This window comes from Tympanuchus pallidicinctus, unplaced genomic scaffold, assembly GCF_026119805.1.
Source record: "Tympanuchus pallidicinctus isolate F22 unplaced genomic scaffold, pur_lepc_1.0 scaffold3, whole genome shotgun sequence".
Taxonomy (NCBI): domain Eukaryota; kingdom Metazoa; phylum Chordata; class Aves; order Galliformes; family Phasianidae; genus Tympanuchus; species Tympanuchus pallidicinctus.
This window is the reverse complement of record NW_026294747.1, coordinates 12,514,949-12,539,504: the sequence shown is the minus strand read 5'-3', so window position 1 is coordinate 12,539,504 and position 24,556 is coordinate 12,514,949. Positions and strand designations below refer to the sequence as shown.

At 45.3% G+C, this 24,556-nt stretch overlaps 1 protein-coding gene across 2 annotated transcripts in view; it reads left to right on the top strand.

Moving 5' to 3' along the window:
* The first annotated feature begins 1,874 nt into the window (after window positions 1-1,874).
* SLC22A18 (solute carrier family 22 member 18) overlaps window positions 1,875-24,556 on the top strand; it is a 48,647-nt gene continuing 25,965 nt past the window's right edge. Inside the window, exons 1-5 of one of the 2 annotated variants that reach the window (XM_052694576.1) lie at window positions 1,875-2,029; window positions 2,159-2,359; window positions 2,973-3,070; window positions 4,261-4,406; window positions 5,641-5,773. In XM_052694576.1, coding sequence (XP_052550536.1) covers window positions 2,186-2,359; window positions 2,973-3,070; window positions 4,261-4,406; window positions 5,641-5,773 — 551 coding nt within the window. In that variant the 5' untranslated portion in view covers window positions 1,875-2,029; window positions 2,159-2,185. Of the gene's footprint in view, window positions 2,030-2,129; window positions 2,360-2,972; window positions 3,071-4,260; window positions 4,407-5,640; window positions 5,774-24,556 lie in introns of both variants that reach the window. The other variant, XM_052694574.1, reaches the window with a different exon arrangement.

Below are 24,556 nucleotides of genomic sequence, written 5' to 3'. Positions count from 1 at the left end.
ATTGCAGCTTTTCACGTCCAAGTCAGCAACGTTTCCTGTTAGCACTGTTTCACATTGTATTTCGTGAGCTGTTTTCGTGATTGTCTCAAAACCTCTGGAAAGAGAGCTCTGTCATTAATTTTACTCTTCTATTCAATGTTGGCAATTTGTGCATTGTGCCTGCCCAGTGCAAACCAGGAAGTCTTACTTGACAATGTTGCTGCTGTGCGCAGGAAACCCAAAACGCAAAAAAACCCATTGTTTTGCACTTAGACAAATTCAATGCCCAGCACCAATCCTTTGCTAAATTGGGATGCACTCTGGGTAACCTTCCTTCTTTAGTAACAAATGCGACGTCTAAGCTGTCCTGAGCTGGGTCTGCATCACCATAGGAGGGTCACTCTTTGAAAGTGCTTTTTGACTCATGCTCTGAATGTGTTTGCAGAAGGCTGTTCCTTGCAGTCTCCAGCAGCACAGCACCAGTCCCTGGTGAAACATTAAACCGTCGATCCTCCCTACATTTACCAGGAGGCGGAGCGTGACAGCCCTCTCCAAAACACTGGGCTCCCCCCTGCACTCCACCATGAGGTGTGCCTCACCTTCTCATCATCTCGTTGTGTGACATGAGAAGGTCCCTCACTCCTCATTCCTCTGTTTGGCTGGGCTACCTGGGAGGTCAGGGGGTCTGCAGGACTTGGTAGAATCGTAAAATCACAGAATGGTTTGCATTGGAAGGGTTCTTAAAGATCATCTATTTCTAATCCCCCTGCCCCCAATGTCTTTGGCAAAGAGTGGTCCAGGGGGATCCAACAGCAGCCTGCAGCTGCTCCAAGCGCTTGGAGGTGATCCAGCCAAATGCATCTTGATGGTGGCAGCTGATACCTCAAGGGACAGTGGCCGCTGGCTGCAGTTTGAGAAATGTGGATTGGTCATTAGGAAAAACATCTCCCCAGGTACTAGAAAAGTGGCAGATCTCTTTCCCTGGGTGTTTTCGAAGCCGGCTTGGGGAAAGCCACAACTGAGCTGATGTGTTCAAACAGGAGGGAGGACATGATCTCTTGAGGTCTCTTCTCACCAGAACCCCATAATCTACAAAGCCAGGGTGCTGGAATTTCTGTTTTCTGTTCCTCTTTAAAATAAAGATAATACTGAACCAGTCCTCCAGGCTTCAGCAGATGAGCAAACAAATAAAACTGAGAGCAGACAAGCAAGGAAACAAAAACCCAAGCAAGCAAGCAAACAAACAAACAAGGAACAACCAAACAAAAAGGACAAAATAATTTTGTTTGTTTGTTTGAATTCCTCAGTTTGCAGTCAGCCTCCTAATTTGTGTGAAATAAATACTTTTTATGTATGTTTTGAGTTGGGCTATTAATCTGTAGTCTCAGTGGAGTCACACGTGAGCACTTTGTAGTGCAGGCAGTCTCTCAATTTGCAGCACCTGGTTCAGGGGAGAAGGGGGTTCAAGTGGAGATTGTGGTGAGAGTAATGGTAATTCTGTATGGGGTTGATGTTTGATCAGAGGCTATATGAGCTTACTGCAAGAAGCACAAGGACAGAGAGGTAGTTGCTTCACTGTAGGCTTTGCTTGCTTGCAACCTCCAAAACTAAAATTAGTATTCTTTTAATGAAGAATCAAAACAGTTATCTTTTTTGGGCCACTAGAGGCAACATTCCCTCCCAGCTCCCAGCCTTGGGTCCATACAGTGTTGTTTAGCAGCAGCTGTAAACATTGGTGCGTTATCAGCATTGTTTTTCTCCTAGAACTAAAACATAGCATTATACCAGACGGTCTGAAGAAAACAGTTCTGTTCCAGCTGAAACAAAGACAAAAGTGAAAGAAGGGAAGGAGTTAAGGAGCTGCAGAATTTGCCACGTGTTCTTGCATGGGGCAATGTCCAGGTTAGCCTTGCTGGCATTCCCAAGCTGGTCTCTGCATGGCCCTCCACACAGCGATCCCACCAGGACAAGGCTGAGCAATGAGATCTGGGGCTAAAGTGAGAGTTTGCCTCTGATCCTGCTTGACAAAAGGGGAGGAGAGAAGGAAAAGGTAAAGACAGTCCCCGGCCTGGTGACTCAGCATCTTTACACTGTTAAGCTTTGGACTGTAAACACAGCTTTTGCACCTTTCATATTCTCTGCGTTCCCAGCCAGAACGCACCTCCATATCCTATTTCAGCCTGCCTTAAGTCACTCCACGAGCACAATGAGTGGAAAAAACAGTCCAGAGGGTGAAGAAGGAGCCGGGAGGATGAAGAGTGAGAGCTGGGGGCAGAGCAACGCTGTGGGAGAGGTCAGGAGGGGCCAAGTGATCCTTGCTGCCTACCTGATCGTAACCCTGGAGCTGACCTTTCTGTTCATGCAGTTTGGAGTCATGCCTGTGAGTATGGATTGCTGGACACAGCATTTCTTGTCTTTGGTGCAAATGGCTCTTCCAGGTTTATTTTGTTCTTTTTCTGAAGGCTGTTTAATACCCCATGCTTGCTGGCAGAACCGGCATGTTAGAGCCTGCCTCAGAGTTGGCTGTGTTGGACCGTGAGCATGAGAAGTGATTCTGATTTGTCACCTGGTGCAAAACTGATGGTTTTGATCACATCCTGCTGATTTTTCTTAGTAGATAGTGTAGGCCAGAGACTTAGTATTTATTCACCAGCTTTTCTGAGAGAAAGGTGATAAACTGGAACAGGCACAGGGAGTTGGTGGAGTCACCGACTCTGGAGGTGTTCAAGAAACATGGAGATGTGGCACTGAGGGCATGGTCCAGTCCACATGGTGTGATGCATTTATGGTTGGGCTTGATGACCTTGGATATCTTTTCCAACCTTAATGATTCTATGACAAAGATTTCATGTGTAGGTAGAGGAAGCTGAAGAAAGCAACTTCTCAGAATTTGGAGCTCTGGTCCTTTACATGGGCCATGAAACTCTTTATTCAGAAATGTAGCATGTTTCATTTCCCCTGACCCATTGTTTTTTGTATTTTTCTTTTTTTAGTACTTGGCAAAGAACCTGGGTTTGGATTCGGTGGGGTTTGGGTACCTTCAGACAATCTTTGGTGTCCTCCAGCTCGTGGGAGGTCCTGTTTTTGGAAGGTGAGAACAATACTCATGACCCTTTTCATGGCTGAAAAAGGCCAATCTGTTATATTTTAATAATAACAATAAAAAGTTTAGTTCTGTTTCATGGCCCCGCTGAAATATTTGAAGATTTCATAACAGACCAAGGGGAAAATAAATACACTCTAATTAGAAATACTGCAACATAGAAGCAGCCTTTATATTAACATAGCTATGTTTTAATGGCACACATTTAAGTGTAACAATATACTGGGAACAGGCTTAAGACATCGGAGTCCTCAGAGCCTAGGTCCTAATGGCTTAATCTTGCAAGCATTTTATAGCCACTTGTAACCTTAGAAATGTCCTCTGACTGGGGAACCTAGGGGAAAAAAAGGGTATTTATTCATGTTAAGTAGAGCTGTCAATGAAAAGACTGTAGGTCATGTTATTTCTATGGCCACATTTCCCTGAATTTAAGTCAGAGTTTAATAGAAAGTTAAAATTCCTTTGAGTTTATGTGCATTTTTAAGAACTGCTCATCTACAGAAAGAGGAAAAAAGTGGGAAAAGCCTGTCTCATGGGACATGAGCTCCTGTTCCTAAAGAAGTATGAATAGCAAGAAAAATCCTAGAATGACTGTGGGGAGCCTCTTCCCAAAGAGCAGAAAAACTTGAATAAGCAGTGTGGTGATGGGAAACTGAGGAAAACTAGCTTTTCTCCTTCGCCCTGCTACTGATCAGCTCATACATGTATAAGGTGCTGCTATGTGCTTTGTTGTCCCTTCATGGGATTCTGGTCTGTACCTGGTACATCCAAATTTCCTCTGATGTCCAGAAAAGGCACTGAAGGGAATAGGAGAAGACAAAGATTCATATGTGTATTGATTGCCAATGGTGTAGATGAGTTTGAGGGTGTATGTTGCCAGACTGAAGCCAAAATTTTTGATGTAGGTTTGAGAAGAAAAGGATTTTCCTGAGTGCAAGACTGCTAGAAATAAGCTGGAACAGCTTCAGTTATCACTGAATCTGGACTTAAAAAAAAAATAATAATCTAGCCTGATTCCTTGATCTGAACAGACTCAGAGTTGCAAAGTGAACTCACTCTTGGAGGCCCCATCAGCTCTTGCAGGGGACCAGTGAATGTGGCCAAGGTCGCTGAACAGCTTCATCCCCCTGGAACTGCACAATCCCACTCCTTACAGCCTCTCACCAATTTTGCTCTAGGTTTGCAGATCAGTTTGGCAACAGAGCTGCCTTAACTCTCTCCTGTGCATCTGCGAGTGCCTTCTTTCTGCTCCTGTCCATCTCCACCAGCATCCCCATCCTCTTTCTCTCCAGGCTACCATCAGTGTTCATGCATGGGCTGCCAGGTAAGGTTGGTTGGGGCTGAGGGACTTCCCAGTTTTTATCGCTAGAGTTCTCTTTTTGTGCTCATGTTACTGGAAACCAGCAGCATTAAAGAACATCTGTTGGGCACTAGGACTGAAACAATGAAAGTGTGAAACAGTTGTAACGGTGCTTGTAGTGGAAATGCTAAGTCACAGCCTGAAGCAGTGATTGATCACCTGGTAGGAAGTCAGGGCTAATCCAGGGGAGCTCATGTTTATGCAGTGCACCTGAGTGACTGGAAGGGGTGGAGCCAGGATCCACCCCTTCCCAGACCTCTTTTAAGGGTTGGCAATGGAGGCAAAGAGATCTTGTTGGAGATTCCTGCCTACCTGAGGGCTTCTGAGGGTAAGCAGATTCTTCTCTTTATTTCTGTGCTCACAGAAATAAATGTGTTTGAGCAAATTCTCACTTGCTGCAGCTTAGGACCTTGCTGCTCTGCTGTTATTGCTCCATTTTCCATCACGTTACAGTGCTGTAGCACTGTAGAACCCAGAGTAGTGGCTCTGGAAAGCAGGGCTTCTTCTCTATACGTCTGTTCTCAAGAATGATCTTGAGAATATTGCTTGGGCATTGACATCTGAACACGGACAGCAAAATGTTTCCTGCAGCAGCCCTATCCTGAACTTCCTGCTGCTTTTTTGCAACCAAAAGTTCTGTAGGAGAACTTTTTCATTTCTGCTGTTAAAATAAGTGAATTAGTCGCATCAATATGGGGTCACAAAAATGGCTTTTATTTCCAACACTTCCCACCAAGTTGTTCTGCTTTAGTCTGACTTTCTAGATGTTTCTAGTAAAAGCTGTACCGCCAGCTTTAGCTAATGGGAGACTGTGCTGGTAGAGTGTTAGCCTCTTATTGCCACTTGTGAAAGGGTTGGAGTGTCCCTTTCTGCAGCTTATAGATGGAATGAATTTCTTCTGGTGGTGTGCATGAGAATAGGGCTTAAAGGACAGTTCTGTGGCATGTGCTGATGAGACACTGGCACAGGCTGCCCAGGAAGGTGGTTTAAGAGCTGTGGAGATGCAGCACTCAGGGACATGGTCAGTGGGCATGGTGGGAATGGTTGGTGGTTGAGATTCATAATCTTAGACACCTTTTCCAACCTTAATGGTTTTATAATCATAATTCATTTTGTTTTATAATTCAGTGGCTTATAAACTTGTACACGTTGCTTGGGCACTGCAGCAGGCTTCTTTGCAGTGGTTGTTTCCTTACAGGTGCTCAGAAGGTCATCACAGATCTGACAGCTCCTTCTGAACGTGCTGCTGCCTTGGGGAGGCTGGGCCTTTGCTTTGGAGTAGGAATCATCATTGGCTCTGCCCTGGGAGGGGTCATTTCCACCAAATTTGGGTGAGTTTATTTGGTGTGGCCTTGCTTGCAACATGAACAAAGCTTGTAAGATTTAGAGCGTCCAGAAGGCTTCTCTAACTTGTGCTAACAGCTTTTTGCTAATATTTAGGGTTGATTAGGCAAAGAATGCTTCAAACCTGACCCCTGCTGAAAGGCATCTTTGTGTTCCATTGTGAATAGCACTCGAATTGAGTAACTCAGCTGTAGACCCTTCCTTGCCGTGCTGGTGGCAGTAGAGGTTCACACCAGAACTCAGTATTTTGCTATCCATGTTGCTGTGAAGAACTACTTGCTGTGTTTTTATGGAGGTTTTTTATTATGATTTTAAAAATAAAATAATAATAATAAAAAAAAACAACAAAAAACCGTGTTTTTCATAGTAGCAAAGATGTGTAAGGAAAGAAGTTGAAGTGAGAAGTGGAGCCTTTCTCCCTGCTTTTCTCTGGAGCTACGTGTGCTGAAAAGCAGCATGCACTGCATAGCCTACCTCTAGCAATGTTGTACAGTTGAGAAATGGAAACCCGATGCAGAGTGAAACTCTTGCAGGGATTGATGCTCAGTATGGAGAAAGATGTCAGGGAAAGGGAAAGCAAAGCTGGGATGTGGATGGGAAGAGATGGAGGAGGTCAAAGCACACACCTGTTGCTCTTCAGTATGCTTTCTAGTGCATGGCATGATGTAGCAGGCTGTCACCTTCTATGTGCTGCAATAGAGAAGAAATTCCTGGTTGTATTGAATTTTAGTGGTTGTTGTTTGTTATTAGTAAAATAGGCAGGGAACTCTGCAGGCAGGGAAATGCATGTGGCTATTATCTTCTAGGGAAAGTCCCCCTGTATTTCTGTAGATGGTGGGGAGAAGCCTTTGCAACCTTTTGAGCATTAATTTGACTTTGTTTTTCTTACGCACTCTTGCTTTTGCAGGCTCATTTTTAGCATGGAAATCTTTTATTTTTCAACCTCTGCCAGTATTGTAGCTGTTCGGTAGTGCAGGATGAAGGGTTTTCAAGATATATATAGACGTGTGTGTGTGTGTGCATACGTGTTCGGGTGAAGCCGGTTTCCAGGCACGGCGCTTACCTCTGAAGCAGTCCGTGCCCAGATGGTCGCTGTGCCCGCTAGGTGTCACCGTCGGCTCGTTCTGCAACTGATGTCACTAACAAATCCCTTCCCATCCAAGTCCGTGCATCCGGCGGAGGGCAGCTTCAGCCCACAGTTCATGCGTGGCCGATGGACCATCCCATTACGGTGCCTTGGGGGCTGCTGCTCCTGCCATCTCGTAGAACGGCCCCTGCAGCATCAATAGTGACCTCCGGCTGTGTCTGTGACATTGTCCTGGAGGGAAAGGAGTGGGTGTCATGTTAACGAATCCAGGGATCATTGTCCCTGTTGGTGCATCCCTTCCTGTTTCCCATGGTGAGACTGGAAGACTCCAGCTGTACTTGGAGCTGTGTCGCTTCCCTTTCTCGTACACAAATACCCCAATTGACTTCTTTGAAAAGAAATATTTCTGCCACGTCATGGATGAGCAAAGCTGGAGAGTTCTGTCCATTTGGCATTCTTTGCCTTCCCTTGCTACAGAATGTTCCCAGACATGCATGTTGACAGCATTATTCATATGTTAGTAGTGGTTTGTATACACGAGAGGGGGTAGAAGTCATTCTTGGTTCCTCGGCTGATGTCATTTTGCTATTATTCCACTGTATTGTATTTACCATTGATGTACTTGACCTAAAGAGCTGGTCTGTTATTGTTTTCATTGTTAGGCTAATATTTATTGGCTCTTATTTACCAAGGGAGCCCCAAGAAGGAAAAACTGAGTGACTTGTTCTGATCTGTTTGCCCTTTTTGGATGTCAAATCCAGATCTCTACTCCTCAGCTGTAGCCACCAGCTCCAGTCTTTCCTCTTCTCTGAAGTGCTGTGGTTTTTCTCCCCCCCATTTTCCAAAGTTTTGAATGATGTTACAACAAAAAAATCATCTGTGAAATGTAGCTTTGCCTTTTGCAAATGAAAGAGCTGCTTGCCAGTTGGTTTCACCCTCTTGAACTTAATTTTTAAAGGCTTACTCTTAATATGTAGCCCTGTCCTCTCACCTCAGAACAAACCGCATGCAGCCGTGGAGAATGAGCTTTCTGTGGGTAGAGTGATGGTCAGACAGATTTAAACCACCCGAGCATCAGATATAAAGCAATTAGTTAAAATTACAACTGCTTGTGATCATTGTTTGGGGAGTGTTTTCATGTTGATGTGCTTTTTAATTGAAGTTTTCTGGTCATTTGACAGCTAGAATAGGATAGTGAATGTAATACCCAGCTTGAAACCAACTCCTGTAGTTCACCTGAGGTCTTCATGTTATTAGCGAGCATGCAGAATCCATCACAGCCCAGCCACAAAAGTGGCTGAGAAAAGCATCTCTGTGGTGTGCAGCACAAAGTTTACTATGCTCTGGGCACTCATTGGAAAGCTGCAGCAGATCTGTGTGCACCACGGGAGAGGTGACCGTGTACTTCTAGCAGGCTTTCCTGTCGGTGCTGCAGGTGAAGGGTGAGAGAAGGAGGCTGGATTAGTTTTCAAAAGCAGAAAGATGAGCCTAAGGTAGTTAATTAGAGAGATCTCATCCTTTCTTCTGAGCCAGTGATTAATTGCATTTGGCTCCTCTTTCTTCTTTCTTTCTAACAAGGACATACGGAAGCGTTGCAGCACGACCCAAGATTTGTTTGCTTTCTATGGACGAGGAGATGTTTCTTCATTTCAGTGACTCAGCTTTAGGCTTAAATCTCTCAGAGCAATTATTCTTTTGAACTTGGGATTTTCCTGGCCAAACCCCTTTGGTCTCTTATTTAATATTATAACAGGCTTTGGGGATGGTTGGGTTTTTTACTTCCCTTCCTGGCTGTGCTATTACCCTTCTTCCTCAAGGGGAAAAGAGGGAACTTGTTCACCCAGAGGAGGGGATTGCTTTTCTTTTCAATAACCCATTTGAACTGTGTCCTCTGGCAGGGAATTTTTCATCACTTAGCGGCTGAGTGGAAAGACTGTGGGTGTTGAAAGGGCTGAAAGTTGGGAGCTGGGAAGGCGGGTGGGAGAGTGGCAGAGGGAGAGGGGGGTGCGTTCTGCTCCTGCACAAAGCCAGGCATTCTGCTGCCCAGAGCCGCTCCTGCTCGTTCCAGAAGAAACTGTGACATTTTCCTGCCTGGAATGATGTCGTTTGGTGATGCTGGCACAGGCCTTGCTTTGTCTTTTGTGTCAAGGGGCTCTGGGGAGAGGGAGGTGCCTGAGCTGCAGCGTCTGCCACCATCGGTCAGGCTCTGTGGTGCGTAGGAGGCATGGGGAGGGAATAAAAAATGGGCTGCTGGTCAGTGAGCTGACGGATTAGGGAAGGTGCAGAAAATAAATAGGAAAAAATAACACCAAAACAAGAGAACAACAACAAGGTCCAGGAGATTCAAGCCATTTCTTTTCACCTACTCTGCATGATGCTGGTTCTAGCTTTGGAAACCATCGTCCCAAAGACTGTACAGTCTATGTTAAACATCCTTGGACAGAGTATCCTGCACCTCATCTCCTAGCAACTTGTTGGATCAAGGCTAAAGTCTGGGCTGCTTCTCCCTTCCATCTCCTACAGCTCAGCTTTCCATGCCTGATGACTTGTTTAACCTATTCCTGAGCATGAGGAATGTCTCCGTGCAGGTGGAGTTCATTTAAGCTCAGACATCTACAGGGGGGGGGGGGGGGGGGGGGAGGAGGGGGGGGGGGCAGCTGTACCTACATCTACTGTTCAGGCTCTAGGTGGCCAACAGAGAGAAATGGGATGTTCCTTCTTAGGAAACGTGCCTGAAACAGCTCAGGGAAGTGTGTGTCTGGCTTATGGGCCCGGTGACCACATCGTGAGCTGGTTTTCTGCAAGGTTGTGTTGAGAAGGAACAAAACAACAGAATGCTGTAGGAAGGTACTGAGGTATTTTGGGCCTGACCTCAATAGAGGCAGCATGAAGGGCAGGAGGTGACCCTGATCGCTCTGCTTGTACAATGAGACAGTGTCTACTAATGACTCATTGGAACTTCATCTGCTCTTCCCAGTCCTGGAACTTTTCATGACTGGGCAGCAAATCCAGCAGTATCACTCAGGACTGAAATCCAGGGAAATACTGTTTTCTTTGTTAACACTAAACAGAAAGCACAGAATAGGCTGAGGTTAAGTCCCTGAAGTGGGATTTGGGACTTAGCTCTGCTGCAGTTTTCCTGTGATGTAAGTTGTCCCTTCCTTCTGCAGTGGTGTTCCTCAGGCATAGAATGGGGGCAAGTAGATATTTTTTTTTTCCCCTCCCTCTCCTAATTCATATTCTGTACCGCTATTTGGATTACACAGCCTTTGGGGTGCTGACTCTTTCCATCACGAGATGTACGCATGCAAATATCTTCTACCTTGGAGGAACGCAGCCAGTTTTTCTGGTTGTATCCTCTCCTGAGCGGGCAAAGCACAGCTGACATCCCATTTTTGGGACGCGTTTCTTTTTATTGTTTATGAGAAGCATGTGCCACCATTTTGCTATTTCAGAAAAGCAGTAGAAAAAATGAATCCCAAACAGCCATAAAGCTCAGTGTGGTTGAGGCCACCAGGGGAGGGGGCAGAAGAGCAGGGCTGAGCCCAGCAGGAGTTTGGAAGCACCTGGAGGGCACCGTGGGATGGTACAACCTTCCTCAAGTCATGTACACACACACCTACATGGGCAGCGTTCTCCTTTACATCTCCTAATCCTACAGACTCTAAGGGTTGTGCTTGCACTGAGTTCTGACCTGCCCCAGTGAATGACCCAACCCTGTGGTGGGAGTGTGGGGAGCTCAGGGCAGGAAGGATGTGTGGGAAGGATGTTGGACAGGGAGGGGATGAAAGGTTGGGATGAATGTAAGGGCTTGGCATGGGAAGGTGGACTGGGTGGAACTGGGGTCTGCAGGCTGAGACCTCTGGCTCAGGGAGCTGAGGGATGAGGTGTGTGGGGAAAGGATTAGTGCTTTTAAATCTATCAAGGCCTCTGGAAAAGCAGACTGGGAGACCTGAGGGGCTGAGATTGAGCAGAAGTAGCATTTCCTAGATGGGACCTTCATTGGCAGTGGAGGGAAGGAGGAGCTTCCTCCTGTTTTCTTGAAATAAAGCTGCAGTGTAGTACAACTAGAAAAGCAGCCCTTTGGGGAATCATGGAGTTGGGCATTAAACTTTTGGCCAGGCAGATGAGGCAAACAGCAAGCTGCTGGATGGACAGGAGGTGCAGCACCCTCTCGTGTGCTGGGCTAATGCAGGTGAAGGTCAGGCATGCTCAGGTGGAAATAAGTGTTGTGACCTGGGCATGAACTGTACCAGCTTCCGTGGCCCCACCCAGGGCTTTCATTTCATGGCAGGCTCCTTGTGAAACCCTGCTCACAGCCTCTCCACCAGCAGCAGAGCTGAAGGTATGCAAAGCATCCTGGCACGGAGTGCTGCCAGAGGGTACAGGAGGCTTGCAATGACCATCTCCAGTTTGCTGGGGCTTGTCCTTTCATCCTGGCAAACTGTGCATTATCTCAACCAAAGGAAAAGATGCTTCCAGTACCTTCCAGTCCAGAAATGACCATGATTTTCTTTCAGTCTCCTACTGATATCTAAGGTGAATTTTCAAAATAAGAGAATTCGGCACAGGTAGAAATCTGGTTCATTTTTTGTATGAGTTCAGGATGTAAAAACATTACCTATTTTTGAGCATCTGAGGTAACATCTGAACTTTTTTTTTTTTTTTGCTTGTTTGTCATTGCAGCAAGTATTGCCTGAACTTTAATGTATTTTTCTCGATGGTGATGACTTCATACATCTAATCCTTTGTGGTCTGCATGCAGTATTATCCTTCTTGGTCTCACTAAATATTCCTTTATTCCCTGTATGTCCTAAGATGAAATTTTTGGATTAACTGCTTTATGAGATTTAACTCTAAATCCTTTCAAAATCTGCATCATCTCTGTTTTTATGGGATTTGGTTCATTTCTCTTTCACACTGGAGAATATGATCTGGGACTTACTGGAGTCTTGAAAGGGTTGCCTTTCAGTTTCATTCCAAATCAAACTCTGGGTAAAGAAATTCGTAGAGGAGGGAATGAAACCTCCCAAACCCTAAAAGGTTTCTGCAGGATAGTTCTTTAAAAAACAACACAACAATAAAAAATATATATGATTATAAATGGCTTTGGAAAAGCTATCTAGGAGCTTGTGAGAAATGCCTGTGGGAGGCCAGATTCTTAAAAGTTCAGGCTTAAAAAAGGTGGAACTACAGTCACTAATGTTTATTAAAGCTGAGAAGAGTGAAAGGTTCGTGCACCAGGTTTGCTTCCTATGGAAGTGTGGAAAGGCTCTTTCCTGACATAAAGCTGTGTAACAGATTATCTACAGCCTGCATTACTTTGACTTTTTCCCCTCCTCCTTTTGTACAGACAAAACTGGATGTTAGATGAGGGAGAATTCTGGATATTTTCCAGTCTTCATAGAACCATTAAGATTGGAAAAGACCTCTAAGATTGTTTGGTCCAACCATCCACTTACCCCCAATATTGCCTGCTAGCCACATCCCTCTTGCTACACCTCCACAGTTCCTGAACACCTCTAGGGACAGTGCCCCCACCACCTCCTTGGGTAGCCTTCATCACCACTCTTTCTGAGGAGAAATTTTCCCTAATATCCAACCTGAATCTTGTCCAGTGCAACTTAAGGCCATTACTTCTATTGCTTTTAGGAATTACTGTTAGTAGTAGGAAGAAATCTATTTCTAGATGGACCTACTGATGTCTAGAAAAGATGTTTTTAAATCGTTTGATGAAGAATGACCATAGGATAACCTGAGAAGACTGCACTGACCTGCGGTGTACTTTCACGGTGATGCTGGTGACAGCAGGCTTACACCTCGTGTTATGCTATGCCCACGTGTGCTCTCATTACATGTGATTGATTACACAGCCTGGGATGTCTGATTGCCTGACTATAATTTGCCTGACTATAATCTGCCTGCCCTACCAAAAATTGCCTACCAAAAATCATTCTGCTTTTGCCTCAGTGTTTCATGACAAATACCCTTCAGATGGTGTCTCCTGGCCTTCTAAGGATTCAAAGTTTTTCTCATGCTTTTAATACAAAACCTGTATTATATTTTTTTTATATTGTTTTTTAATTGAAATTGTTTTATGGCTTTGAAATGGAGGTTTGGGTATGGCAGGGAAGAGTTCACAATAGCTAGAAAAGTACAGTAAAGGTGTAAAAATGCTTGAAATAGCAGCGGAACTAAATTTTTCCAAAGATTTCCAAAAGATGAGCTCTGCCTTGGCTATTGCGACACTCATTGTGAGCAAATCCAAATCCCATCTGTGCTTCAGCTATGCCTCATAATGTATAGGTGAGAGGCTAAGAGCCTAGAGGGAAAGGGAAAGCAGAATTTAAAAAAAAATCCCCGTGCCCTTGTGGAATATCTCAGCCTAGTAGGACCCAAGGTCAGATGATGCAAACCCCTCCTGTTTAACAACTACCAAGAATAGTCTGCCTGGGAGATAAGGCCTTGCATATCTGCAGGTCTGTGAGATGAGAGCTGCAGTGAGCTCGGCGCCAGGCAGCAGTTAGACAGTGTGAAATGTAAAGCAAAGGAATGCAAATGGCACGCTATAAAGGGGCAAGGAATTGATTTGATGGCACACCCAGGCACTTTGTAATTGTGGGCGATGATCTATTTCTGGACTTTGGAAGTGAGCCATCCAAAAGGAAATGTTTAGTCAACCCAGTGAGTGGCCTGCAGTACATGACGTGGTGGCAGGGAGGTTTGGTGGTGATGGGGCTCACCTCTAAAGAGAGCACCAGATGGGATTGTGGTGTGAAGAGACAGAAAGGTGTAGATGCCCAAAGGGATGGTGGATGCCTCATTCTTGTAGACACTCAAGGTCAGTCAGGACAAGGCTCTGAGCACCTGATCTACTGTAAATGTTCCTGTTCGTTGCAGGGGAGTTGGACTAGATGACATTTAAAGGCCCCTTCTAACTCAGGTGATCCTGTGATTCTATGAGGTATAGCAGCTCTCCATCCTGGAGACCTTTGAGGAGAAGGGGAGAAAGCAGGAGAAAGAGACCAGCCTGCTATTTGTGAGGCTTTGTACATGGCGTGGTGGGGCTTTCCCCACCATGGAAGTCAAATCTCTTAAACAAGCCCTAATTCTGGGACTTTCGCAAAAAGATGAGGATCACTGACAATTCTTGGCTTGCAGATGTGGTACAGCTGCTTGGCCTTTGATTGGGGTGGCTTTTTTGTTTTGGCCAGAACTGGGCAGTGCCTGAACTGAGCATGGGGCTGAGTGAGAGGGACGTGAGGCAGCAGCTTGACCTTAGTCTGGTTGAAAGCAGGAAACTGGATCTCAAATCTTTGGCTGCTGGAGACTCCTGTGAGATTGCAATAGGGGGCTGGGATTTTGTTCAATGGGATGGGAGAGTTACAAAATGTGGATCTGGGTTCAGGTTGCACTTTGGCTCCCCGGGGCTCTTCCAGGTGTTCAAGTACAGACTTCTGGCTCGGGCCCATCTCTAATTAGGCATATTATTTAAAAGTATTTTCCTTCCTGAGCTCTTGGCTCATCTCCACTAGCCTTTGCTGTGCTAGAGCCCAGTGTGCTGGATGTATTAATTGAACTGTTTACACACCTGGTTTCCCGCAAGAATAGACACCCAGCTCCTGCTTTTGAAAAGCCTAGCCCAGAGGCTGTAAACAGGAATTGTGCTCTGTCTGGAAAAGCTGAATGGCTGCCTATCTCCCCTCCCTGGAGCGGTGGGAGCAGCAGCAGCTGCAGACATGGGTCAGTTGAGCATGGAAACCAGCTCGAGCCCTTCCCACCAGTCCTGTCCTCCACCTGGCCCAGGTCCCCAGCAGCTGCAGAGCCACCTTCTCCACAGGCTTATTCTCTTTGTTCCTCACGGTGACAGGAGAGGTCCCACTTGGGTTTTGGGGCATCTCAGAGGCATGTTCTTCCTCAAATATGAAAGCCAGTACCTTAGTGGTTGAGCACTGTCCTGTGTGGAACTGGAGGTTTGACTTATGTCCAAACTCCCCAGAAGCAGTGGTAGGTTTTCCACACCTTATTTTCTTCAAACTGTGATACAGGGAAATCTTTCATAACCAAATGTGTCGCTCAAAGAATAGCCATGGCAAGAAATGTTGGTGGTTACAATAAGGCAAAATAGTCCGTAGTGATCCTTTGGGCTTCAAATGTGCGAGCAGGTTCTGGTGCACACCTTTATTTCAAAGAATAGGAGAAGAAAGGCAGCGGAAAACCCCTTGGTTGATGCTGTCAAGGAACTTTTCTTCTCAGCCAAGTAATATTGGAAAACACTATAGATGCTGAAATGGGACTTCACACTCTGCTGGGGAGTCCCCCTTCATGCTGGCATGCGCTCTGTGCAACCTTAACGTGCCTCTGTTTTGTAAATCTGCTGTGAGCTTCAGAATACCACTTTGCAGCAGTGTCAGGTTTTATTTTTGCTGCTTCATTTTTTTTGTTTTCTGAACATTCCCTCAGCTCAATTTGGGAAATAGTAGCTTATCCATGTGCAAGTCCCAGAGTATTGAGCACCAGGATTGGGGCATCGTGCTGTTGTGCTTCTTAGGGTATGGAGTGTGATGATGACATGCTGGGCGTTGGCATGGTTAACTGTCTGTACTTCTTGAGGTTTCCAGAGCTGTTGGTGTGGGGCCCTGGAGGAGTCTCCCCAGGGCAAGTCCTGTGCTGCTCCTTGGAAAGGAACGTCAGATGGCTGGGAACAGGGAAGAGGAAATCCAATACACCATAGGGCCAAATTTGCTATCCAAATTCCAATCCAGCTCGGAACTGGAATTGCTGTTCCCAAAGCACTGAGCTGGGCTGGGATCTTTCCAGCAAGCTTCCAAAGGGGCACCAAGTGGGGAAGGAAGGATGCTGTGATATCTGTTTATGGGTACTTATGCTATCAGAGAACCCCAGCAGCTCTGGCGCAGCTCAGCAAGCGCTGATTGCTGCTTGGCTGTGGAGTTTTGGTTATGTGCCATAAGTGAGTGTTAAAGCTGCAAGGGCTGGGAAATCTCAGTTGCTATGGAAAGGGCCCAAGGGAACAGACCAAGGTGGTGGGCACATTTGTCCATGTTTGCGTCAAAACTTTCCACAGAGAAAGAAGAGAGGACTTATGACATCCCTCAGTTATCTATCCCTCCTGTGTAATCGTGCCTGTCTGCCAAAAAAAAAAAGTAATTGGGGCTTTTTCTAGAAGCCATTGGCTAGCTGGATCTAGCACAAGGCAGCATGACTGCTCATGCTGCGCTCTGCACTCCTGCTAATGGTATCAAATCAAGCAGGAAATTATTTTTGGAGCAGCAGAGCATGTTGAAACCCAGCAGAAGGCAGCTGTTTGCGTAACTGGAGTTTGGGGAGAGCTGTCTCACTTGTTGCCAAGCGCTTGGCTTCCTATGCTGGTGAGAAATGGTTTCCCCACTCCTAGCGGCTGAACATACCCCCTGGGGCTCCAGAGACTGGGCTTGGTTGAGCACCATCGTTCCCGCAGTGCCTGCTCTGCAGCTCTGGAAGTCCCCAGCTGCTTTTCTGCAGCAGGGCTGAACCTGCCTGCTTTGCATCACTGCTCAGCCCTCTGCATCACAACGAATGACCTACAAAACAAAGGGCTTTGTCCAGGGTCTCCAAAGTGTTTTTGGTTAGATCTCAGCTGGGTTTCCAGCACAAGCCCAGTGGTACCACGTAGCGCTTGGGCTGCCTTCCCAAGGATGTGCCTTGGATTCTTTTCTCCCATGTAACTAGCAATAGGACTAGAGGAAGTAGCCTCAGGTTGCGCCAGGGAGGTTCAGGGTAGGAAAGACTTCTCCAAAAGAGTGGTGATGCATCGGAACAGGCTGCCCAGAAGGTGGTGGAGTCACTGTCCCTGGAGGTGTTCAAGAAACATGGAGATGTGGTACTTAAGGGCACGGTTTAGTGGGCAATATTGGTAGTACGTGGACGGTTGGACTAAATGATCTTAGAGGTCTTTTCCAACCATAATGGTTCTATGATATTCTGGGTGTGATTGGCATCTGGGCTGAGCTGTGGTGTCCATCGGGGAGCTGCAGCCTATAGCAGTCTATTTAAAAAAAAAAAAAAAAAGGAATATTAATGAGGCTGAGACTGTGTGAATATATATAATTTCCATTGTCTGATTCTTTCTCTTTCTGTTGTTAGCTGATGTCCAGAATGGGAGCATTTATCAAATGGCATTTTTTCATTCCGGTCCCATCTCCATAAGGGGAAATGCTGATGCAGATGGGGCTGAAATTCCTGTCCCCAGAAGGAGATGCTTTGGCACAGAAGGGAAGGACCGAGTCAGCGCTGGAAGATTTTGAAAGCCTTGGTAGGGGTATAATGGCTTTTTTGTTTGCAGTCTTCTTGTGTCATCACTCGGTCATGCAAATGTCGCCCCAGAAGAAAGACTTTTTCACACTAGTGCCTTGTTCTGGAAAGTTCCCTTCCTGATTATTCATGACCGCCTTCATCTGTAGGCCCCTTTCCTGACTGCTGTGGAAAGAAATTCCTTGACATGGGGAAAGGGAGGAAAAAGTCTAGTGCACAAAAACTGAGTCAGACTGAAGTATTTGCAGCTTTCCAGTGGGATAATGAAGTTCTCATTCAGCCTGGTTATAATTAGCAAAGTTGCCTGTATTCCACAGGGCGAGAGTTTGTTCCTTTTGCATGACTGGAAACCAGTAGTGAGGCATCAGGGCATCCTCTGGGGATACGCAGAGCTCCCAAAGGTACAGAGCTACTGGAGAGGGCAGTTTTGGTGAAATAGTCTTGAAACAATACAAAAAGACATTGCTTCATTATTTAGTAACCTTACAACATAATTGCTTGATGATTTCTGGGCAGTTTAGTAATAGATTACAGGGCCTTTTATTTCTGCCTATCTTGTTCATTCATGTCTAGGGCTGTAGTGGTCGAATATTTCACTGTCTAGGGCTGTTGAGCGTGTAATGCTTTTAGTCAGCAGTAGAAAACCTCTAGTTCTGTTAAGCGATGAGATAAAGACACCTCTGGCTGCAATTCCAGGGTTTTTTTGTTTTTTTTTGTTTTTTTTTTTTTTTTAATTTTTTTCCCTCCCCTTGTTGCTTTATTGCTTCCTGGGGCACCATCACACCCTGCTCCATCAGTTTGTGTTAATCTGACTTGGGAGGGAGGTGGGATTGGGCGGTGCTTTCTTGGACACCTCACAGATGTTGATCCACCCCAAGCTTGCTCTTTGCTCTGCCTTTCACCTCTCCTTGTTTCCTTTATGGTGCTAAGCTGACCCAAGCTACCCTCAGTCTCCTCTTTTTTTTTCCCCCTAGAAACTTGGCCATTGTAATTCTTGTGTGGAAGGGGCACATCTAAGGTCCTGTCCATCCCACCACTGAAGGTGAAAAAGCTGTACCATGATCATAGATGCCTGGTTGGGGCTCCTTATTTTTATGTAGAAGAGAGAATTAAAGAAGCAGTGGGAACCTCAATTTTGGTGGCTGCTCAGATAACTGACTGCTTCCCAAGATGTCTTGTGATATACAGAACTCCAACCCAAATTTCTCAGGACTGTACCCCCAGAAGGGTGACACATCTCCTGGCAATAAAATACCGTATCTTTTAAAACCACAGCGTAGGTCCCACTCCTTTGAGTGAAGGCAGGAGCCACGTGCACAGCGGTGCTCTTATTTCTGCACTGCCATTTTCCCAGCGGCAAGCTGCAGGGAACAGTTTAACTTCCTTTGTCGCCTTATCTCCAGGAGTCATTTCAGTTCCGTTTCAGTGACGTTGCTGCCAAGCACAGGACTAAAAAGGGTTTTATTGTCTCTTTGAACTGCATTTTGCTCTGAGGAATGAGGATGTAATTGTACCGCGGTGAGCTGGGCCAAGAGCTGACGACAAAGCTGAGCATGTTGAGGCTTGTACTGCCTGATCTTTTTCCTATGTCTTTTTTGTTTTCTCCTTGCATCTTGTACTTGTGATTGGGACTTTCCAATGAATAGCCCAGGGCTAAATCACTCTCAGCAAAGGTGCTCTGGCCAGCAGGATGTGCTATTCCTTTAGATACCAGCCAAGGTCAGGCTCTGCATCTCTATCAATTAGTATTTAGCTGTTGGTATCCACAGAGGGACTCTCAAGCAGATATTTCCTCTGGGATATATATTTTTTTTTTATTTCATGTGCTCATTGGTTTTTCGCTACTCTTTTTTGGGTCATGCTTGGGTTTTCCAAAAATTAAGTTCATGGGACAAATTAAGAGCAAATTTTGACTGAAAAGAAAGAGCATCCCTAAAGTCTTCGAATACTCTAGTGGCTTCCTTTTGATAAGTCTAGTTACTACTGTGGTAAAAATACAGGGCTTGTTGGCTATATTTGTGAATACAGCAAGTTGTACTTAGTTTGCATCATTTAGCAAAAAACTGGCTTTGTTGTGAGGCCAATGAGCAATCAGTCCTGATGTCAAACAGGGAGTAAAGACAAAGCTGTTGGTACTGAATCCACACTGTGTCTGTTCCTCGTTTCTTGCTATCTGATGACTTGCTAAAGAGGAATGAATTTCAAGTCCTTTCCTGCTGCTAATTCATATCAATTCATATCTCTACTCTATGGCTTGGCTCTTTATACCAAACTGCCATTTTGATGGGTTTTGGCAGCCATCCTATCTACATGGTATTATTGGGACTGATTCTGCATGTGTGAGATCTGTTTTAAGGTTTTTTTTTTTCTGCCACAATCTTTTTTTAGGACTTTGCAGGGGCACTTTTTAGTGCTTCATGTCCTTGTCTGTGCATGTGGGTCTTCGTGTCCTGCTTTATCCCGTCACCCGTGGGGATGTTATGAAGATAAATTGTCAGTTTTTCAGCTGCTGCTGTTATCAGGCCTATCTCTGTATGTAAAGAAGGAAAACTTCAGTTAAGTACTGTTAAAAGGAGTCATTCAGATCCAGTTCTGTAGATGTCTATACTTCAGCCACCCCAGATGTGCATCCAACAGGCTTTTGCTTGATTGCACTTTGAAGTTTGTGGGTTTTTTTTTTGTTTGTTTGTTTTCCCCTTCTGAAAAAGAAACAAAGAGAAAAACAACGTTAGTATCTTAAAAAAAGTAAGTAAGTTCCTCAACAACTGCTGTATGCAGAGCTGCTTGGTGCATTGAAAGCAGCCAGCTCCTGAATAGCTCCAAGATACCAAGAGCCAGTCTTAATTAATTGCCACTGCAAGCCTCTGACCAGCACAGCCCCATATGCTTCAGGTGCTTGTAACACCTACCCTTGTAAAAAGCAGGTGTTCTCTTAGACATCCTAACAAAGAAGCGTGTGGCCTCTGGCTCTACCTCGAAGTCTTCTGGATACAGCAAAACCAAGCATGCCATTGCTTTGCTCACTGAATGTTTCATTGGAGGTTTCCAAACTCCTCTGCAGACTGCTGGCTTCTCACCCTCCTAGTTTCCAGCTGCTAATTTGCAATTAAACACGCTCAGCCAGCAATTTTCCATGCAAAGTCTACCAGCGTGCAGTTGCTGCCATTTGATGGTGAGCTGTGCAGGGTCCTGCTGTAAGCATGCTGCTAGGTGAGAGGCTGCCCATGAGGCTGCCTAAGATGTGGTTCCCAGCAAGTGCTGCTGTAAATAAAAGTTCAGCATAATGCAGCTGATGCTAATTGGCATCCCTGTAGGTGGTCTTAGTATTGGGGCCAAGATTAAATGTGGTGCAGAGAATGAACGAGGCTCTTCTCCTCAAGGGGAATGCTTCCAACCAAGGGCTGAGGTGTGTGAGCTCAAAATGCAACAGCTGCAACAAGGCTGCAGATGAAGGATGTTCTTGTTCAGGGCTGTGGCAAAGCTCAAATCCAGAGAGGGATAGAAGACCTTGTGATTACATTTGACATTTGACTGACATGAAGTACCTTACATCTGTTTTCAATTCATTCCTCCAAAAATCACAAGAAAATTCAGCTAATATTTAATGTACTTTTAGCCCAAATCAATTATTTTCTCTTATGCCAAACAAGTTTTCAGAAACAGATCCTTTCATGCCAAGTTTCTTAGCGGTTCCACAACTGGTGTTTGTCCTACCAGCTGTGAAGGAGGCCAAAGTAAACTTGCAAATGTACAACAAAGAGCAGCTTCCTGATGGCTTACATTTAACATGCAGAAACCATCATCATTATGGGATGAAGGGAACAAAATACTTAATTGGGAGAGTTCATTAAATATAGTAACAGTGAGACCACTCACGATTTGAGCATACAAAGCCTGCCCAAGCAAGTAAGCTGCACCCTTAATTACTAGTTTCACCCTTCTGTTTCTTGAAATGGAGTGAGTCACTCATCTGAAGCAGATGCCTCTGAGGTCAAACTGTTCATGGAATCAAACCACCACATCCCTTAAGGGTCTGTCTTTGCTGGAAAAAGGATTGTTTTCCAGGGGCCTGTTGTGCAACCAGAGAGCTTGAAGCAGGGTGCTAGAAACGTTTCCACCTGATGTGTGAAGTGTTTAATTTGTCAGTTTGGGTATTAGTGTCCGATATTTTTACCTATACAAACTTGGTCCTAATGTGTCTTATTTTGATCTCATTACAAGGTCTTAAAAGACAAAAGGTGCTGGAGCCCTTGATGTAGCACAGCAAGACTTTTTGCACCTGGAGGTGGAAGGTGTTGGCTGCAGCTCCTTGTTGCAGGGCAGGAACAGTCTGTGCTGTAACACTGGTAGGCTGATGTGTGTGCAGTTTGTTTCCGCAAGGTAAAGAAGTGCCTCATTTTGCCAGGGATTACATAGCTTGAAAAAGTCCTTTGCATGAATGTCATACTGGGAATAGACCAAGTGCTGGTTAAGGTGACATGCCTGGCTTGCAGGGCTTTCGTCTTGCTTTATATACAGTCAAGTTGTACTCCTTCCCCTCGTAGGAACTACCTGGCTTCCTCCCTTCATCCTCAGGCAGCAAAACCCAGCTCTGCCCAAGCCAGCCCTGCGTGAGTGCCACACGATGGGTGAGAAGCAGCAGCTCCAGCCAGGGCCAAGCCTAAACGTTCTCCAAAGCCACCACCGAGAGCAGGGACCTGGCATGCTGGGAGCATGGCCCGGGTTGCTATAGCAATCCCTCAGCAGCTTCCTGCCCAGCTGAGGCTTTTGGAGTCTGAAGCGATGTAACCTCATAAAAGCTAGCAAGACCTTGAATTCATTCACAGATCATTTCACCACCTACGGTATTCTATGAAGTCAGACATGCTGTAACATATGATTAACGATGCGTTCAGTGATGAGTCACTGGGTTGTCTAGCAAGTGCTGCTTACCTTCTAACCAGTCTGTATGTGGGAGTCTTTACCCAGCAACACACCCAAACCGAGTGTTTTAATAATTCTCTACTCTCTGAGTTTGGAAGAGTAGTTCATAGAATTGTTGTTTCATTAGAATAAGTATTGCTTTACCACCCATTAGAGTACAGTCTCCAATCATGAAGAAGTTGGGAGAGAAGGAATGTAATTTGTATGGCTTGGGTATCCAAGAATTCTTCAGGTATTGAGTAAAGGAAGACTTCACTTTATCTGTGCAAGAAATAAAGAGTTGCCCAAGATCACAGGTGTAAACGTTTTTGTACTGCATGTATACCTTTTACTTCAAAGTTTAACCAGGAGCCAGCTATGTAGTTTAAAGATAGTCAGTGGAAACATTACCACTTGCAGAATCGTTCCTGTCCTATTGTTTCCCCTTGGAGTGCCCTCAGTCTGGTGTTTCTACCCAAGCTCTGCTGCTATACCTTTTTTTAGCATCAGGAGACCAGCTGTATATCCACATATAGGTGTCTAAAAGATATTCCTGGAAATGAAAAACCAGGCCTGCATATTGGCAAGGAAAGGTCTGGGAAAAAGTCCGTGCTTGAGAGATGGGGGTTTAAGTCTTTGTGTTATATTCGACAGTCACTTGATAAAATGCATGAACTTTCCGTGGCCTGAAATGTAGAATTACCCTTTCCTGCCTGAGTGTCCCAAGCGCAACATGAGAGCTATGGTTAATCTTGTTCTCTGGAATACTCAGAGATTGCAGAATAAAAGCTGTTGGTTGTTTTTTCTTTTTTTAGGGAATGAGCAAAGATGAGGGTGTCTGGTTTGTGAGATGTTGGAAGATATGGTTTTGATTCCTACTGAGAGGAGGAAATTGCACTCATGTATCAGTGTGACCCATTACATTTTCTCCAATAAAAATCACAGTAAGATGCCGGGGGAAGAACAGTGGGAAAAACTTGCATGATGCTTCACCGATTACTTTTCCAGCCTCCAACTGTTTTCAGCTTAGGGAATTTCCTGACATGAATGAATGTGGTTCGTGACTCTTTAGTAATCTTCAGTGGATTGTTCTTCCACAGAATTGTCCAGTCTCTCCTTGAGCCTGTTTGAACCCTTTCCTTCTACAGTATTGGTAGAAACAAACTCTGCTGGCCTTCTGTGTATTGTGAGAGATGAAGACTCTTAATCTTCTTAGTTATCACTGGTGACTGGAGGGAATCCAGGCGATTGACATTAGAGCCTACACTGCCTCTGAGGTAGGTTTTGGAGAAGAGAGGGCAAATGTTGCATGTGCTCTACAGTGTAGTAGTGCACTGTACTACTGTGCTACACTGTAGTACAGCTCTTACAGTGCTGGTGAACCAGGGTTTTGATACAGTATAATGATGTTTGCTTCTCTGGTTCAATTTCTTTCATAGTACTCCCTAAGAGGTGTATTAGCTGAGCACTTAGTGATGCCTTTGTCAAATTGCTTGTGCTTGTCCAAAGGTCTCAGTCCTGAGTGGTATTAGGCATTCAGAAACCATCATTTCATTCCTGAATTTAAGACTTGTTTTCCCCATGTGCATCACGTGATATTTACTCTGCTCTGACTTTTGAGTGCCATTTTATTGCCCAGCCTTTCAGTGCTGTGAGCGCCCTGTGCAGTTCCCCATGTCTGTTCTTTCTCCCAGTACTCTCCAAGCTGCATGTCCTCAGCAAGCTTCCTTACCTCATTGCTGTTCCAGATGGTTTGCAGATAGATCGAGCAACACAAGTCCCGGCCGCGCCGGTGGGATGTGCCTGTTTCGAGAACTGACCATTTACACCTACTTTCTGATCCCTATCTTGGCCTGCCCCAGCTCATCCAGGATTAGAACTGTTGGGAGTGAAGCCAGGTGTTGCAAGCCCTTGATCAATCAGTGAGCTCATCCTCGGTCCTTGTCTGGACTCCTCCATTTGTAGACATAAGGATGAGGCCACGGAAGAAGCAGTGCCTTAGTCAGCCAGCTGGCTATGATTTTCTGGGGAGTGAATGTTCTTTCCTCCATTTTTTATAAATGAATGTAAATGTGCAGGTGTTTGGTGCACAGAGATGCCGATGGGACTGTGCAACAGGGAAAAGCAGCAATGACACAAACAAGTGCAAGCTTTGAGTAAGCCAAGTGAGTATTTTGAAGAAGGTTATTTTATCAGAAAAGAGCACACACAAACATTAATGACACTTGAATTTAATGGTGGATTATGGACCAAGTATGCAAATCCACCCACTCCTTTTTCATGCGTAACCGATATGCTTCTTCCGGTAATTAGCCGAGTTCCCTAGAAGAGTGCTGGCACCAGCAGTATGCTCCAGCTGCCAAGAAATTAGAATCCTGCCCAGCTCTTCAGAGTGTCCCATAAGGGACATTAAACCCCAAGTAGCTCTGCTGGCCCTAGGGACAGCTGTGAGGTTGTGTTCCCATCCCAC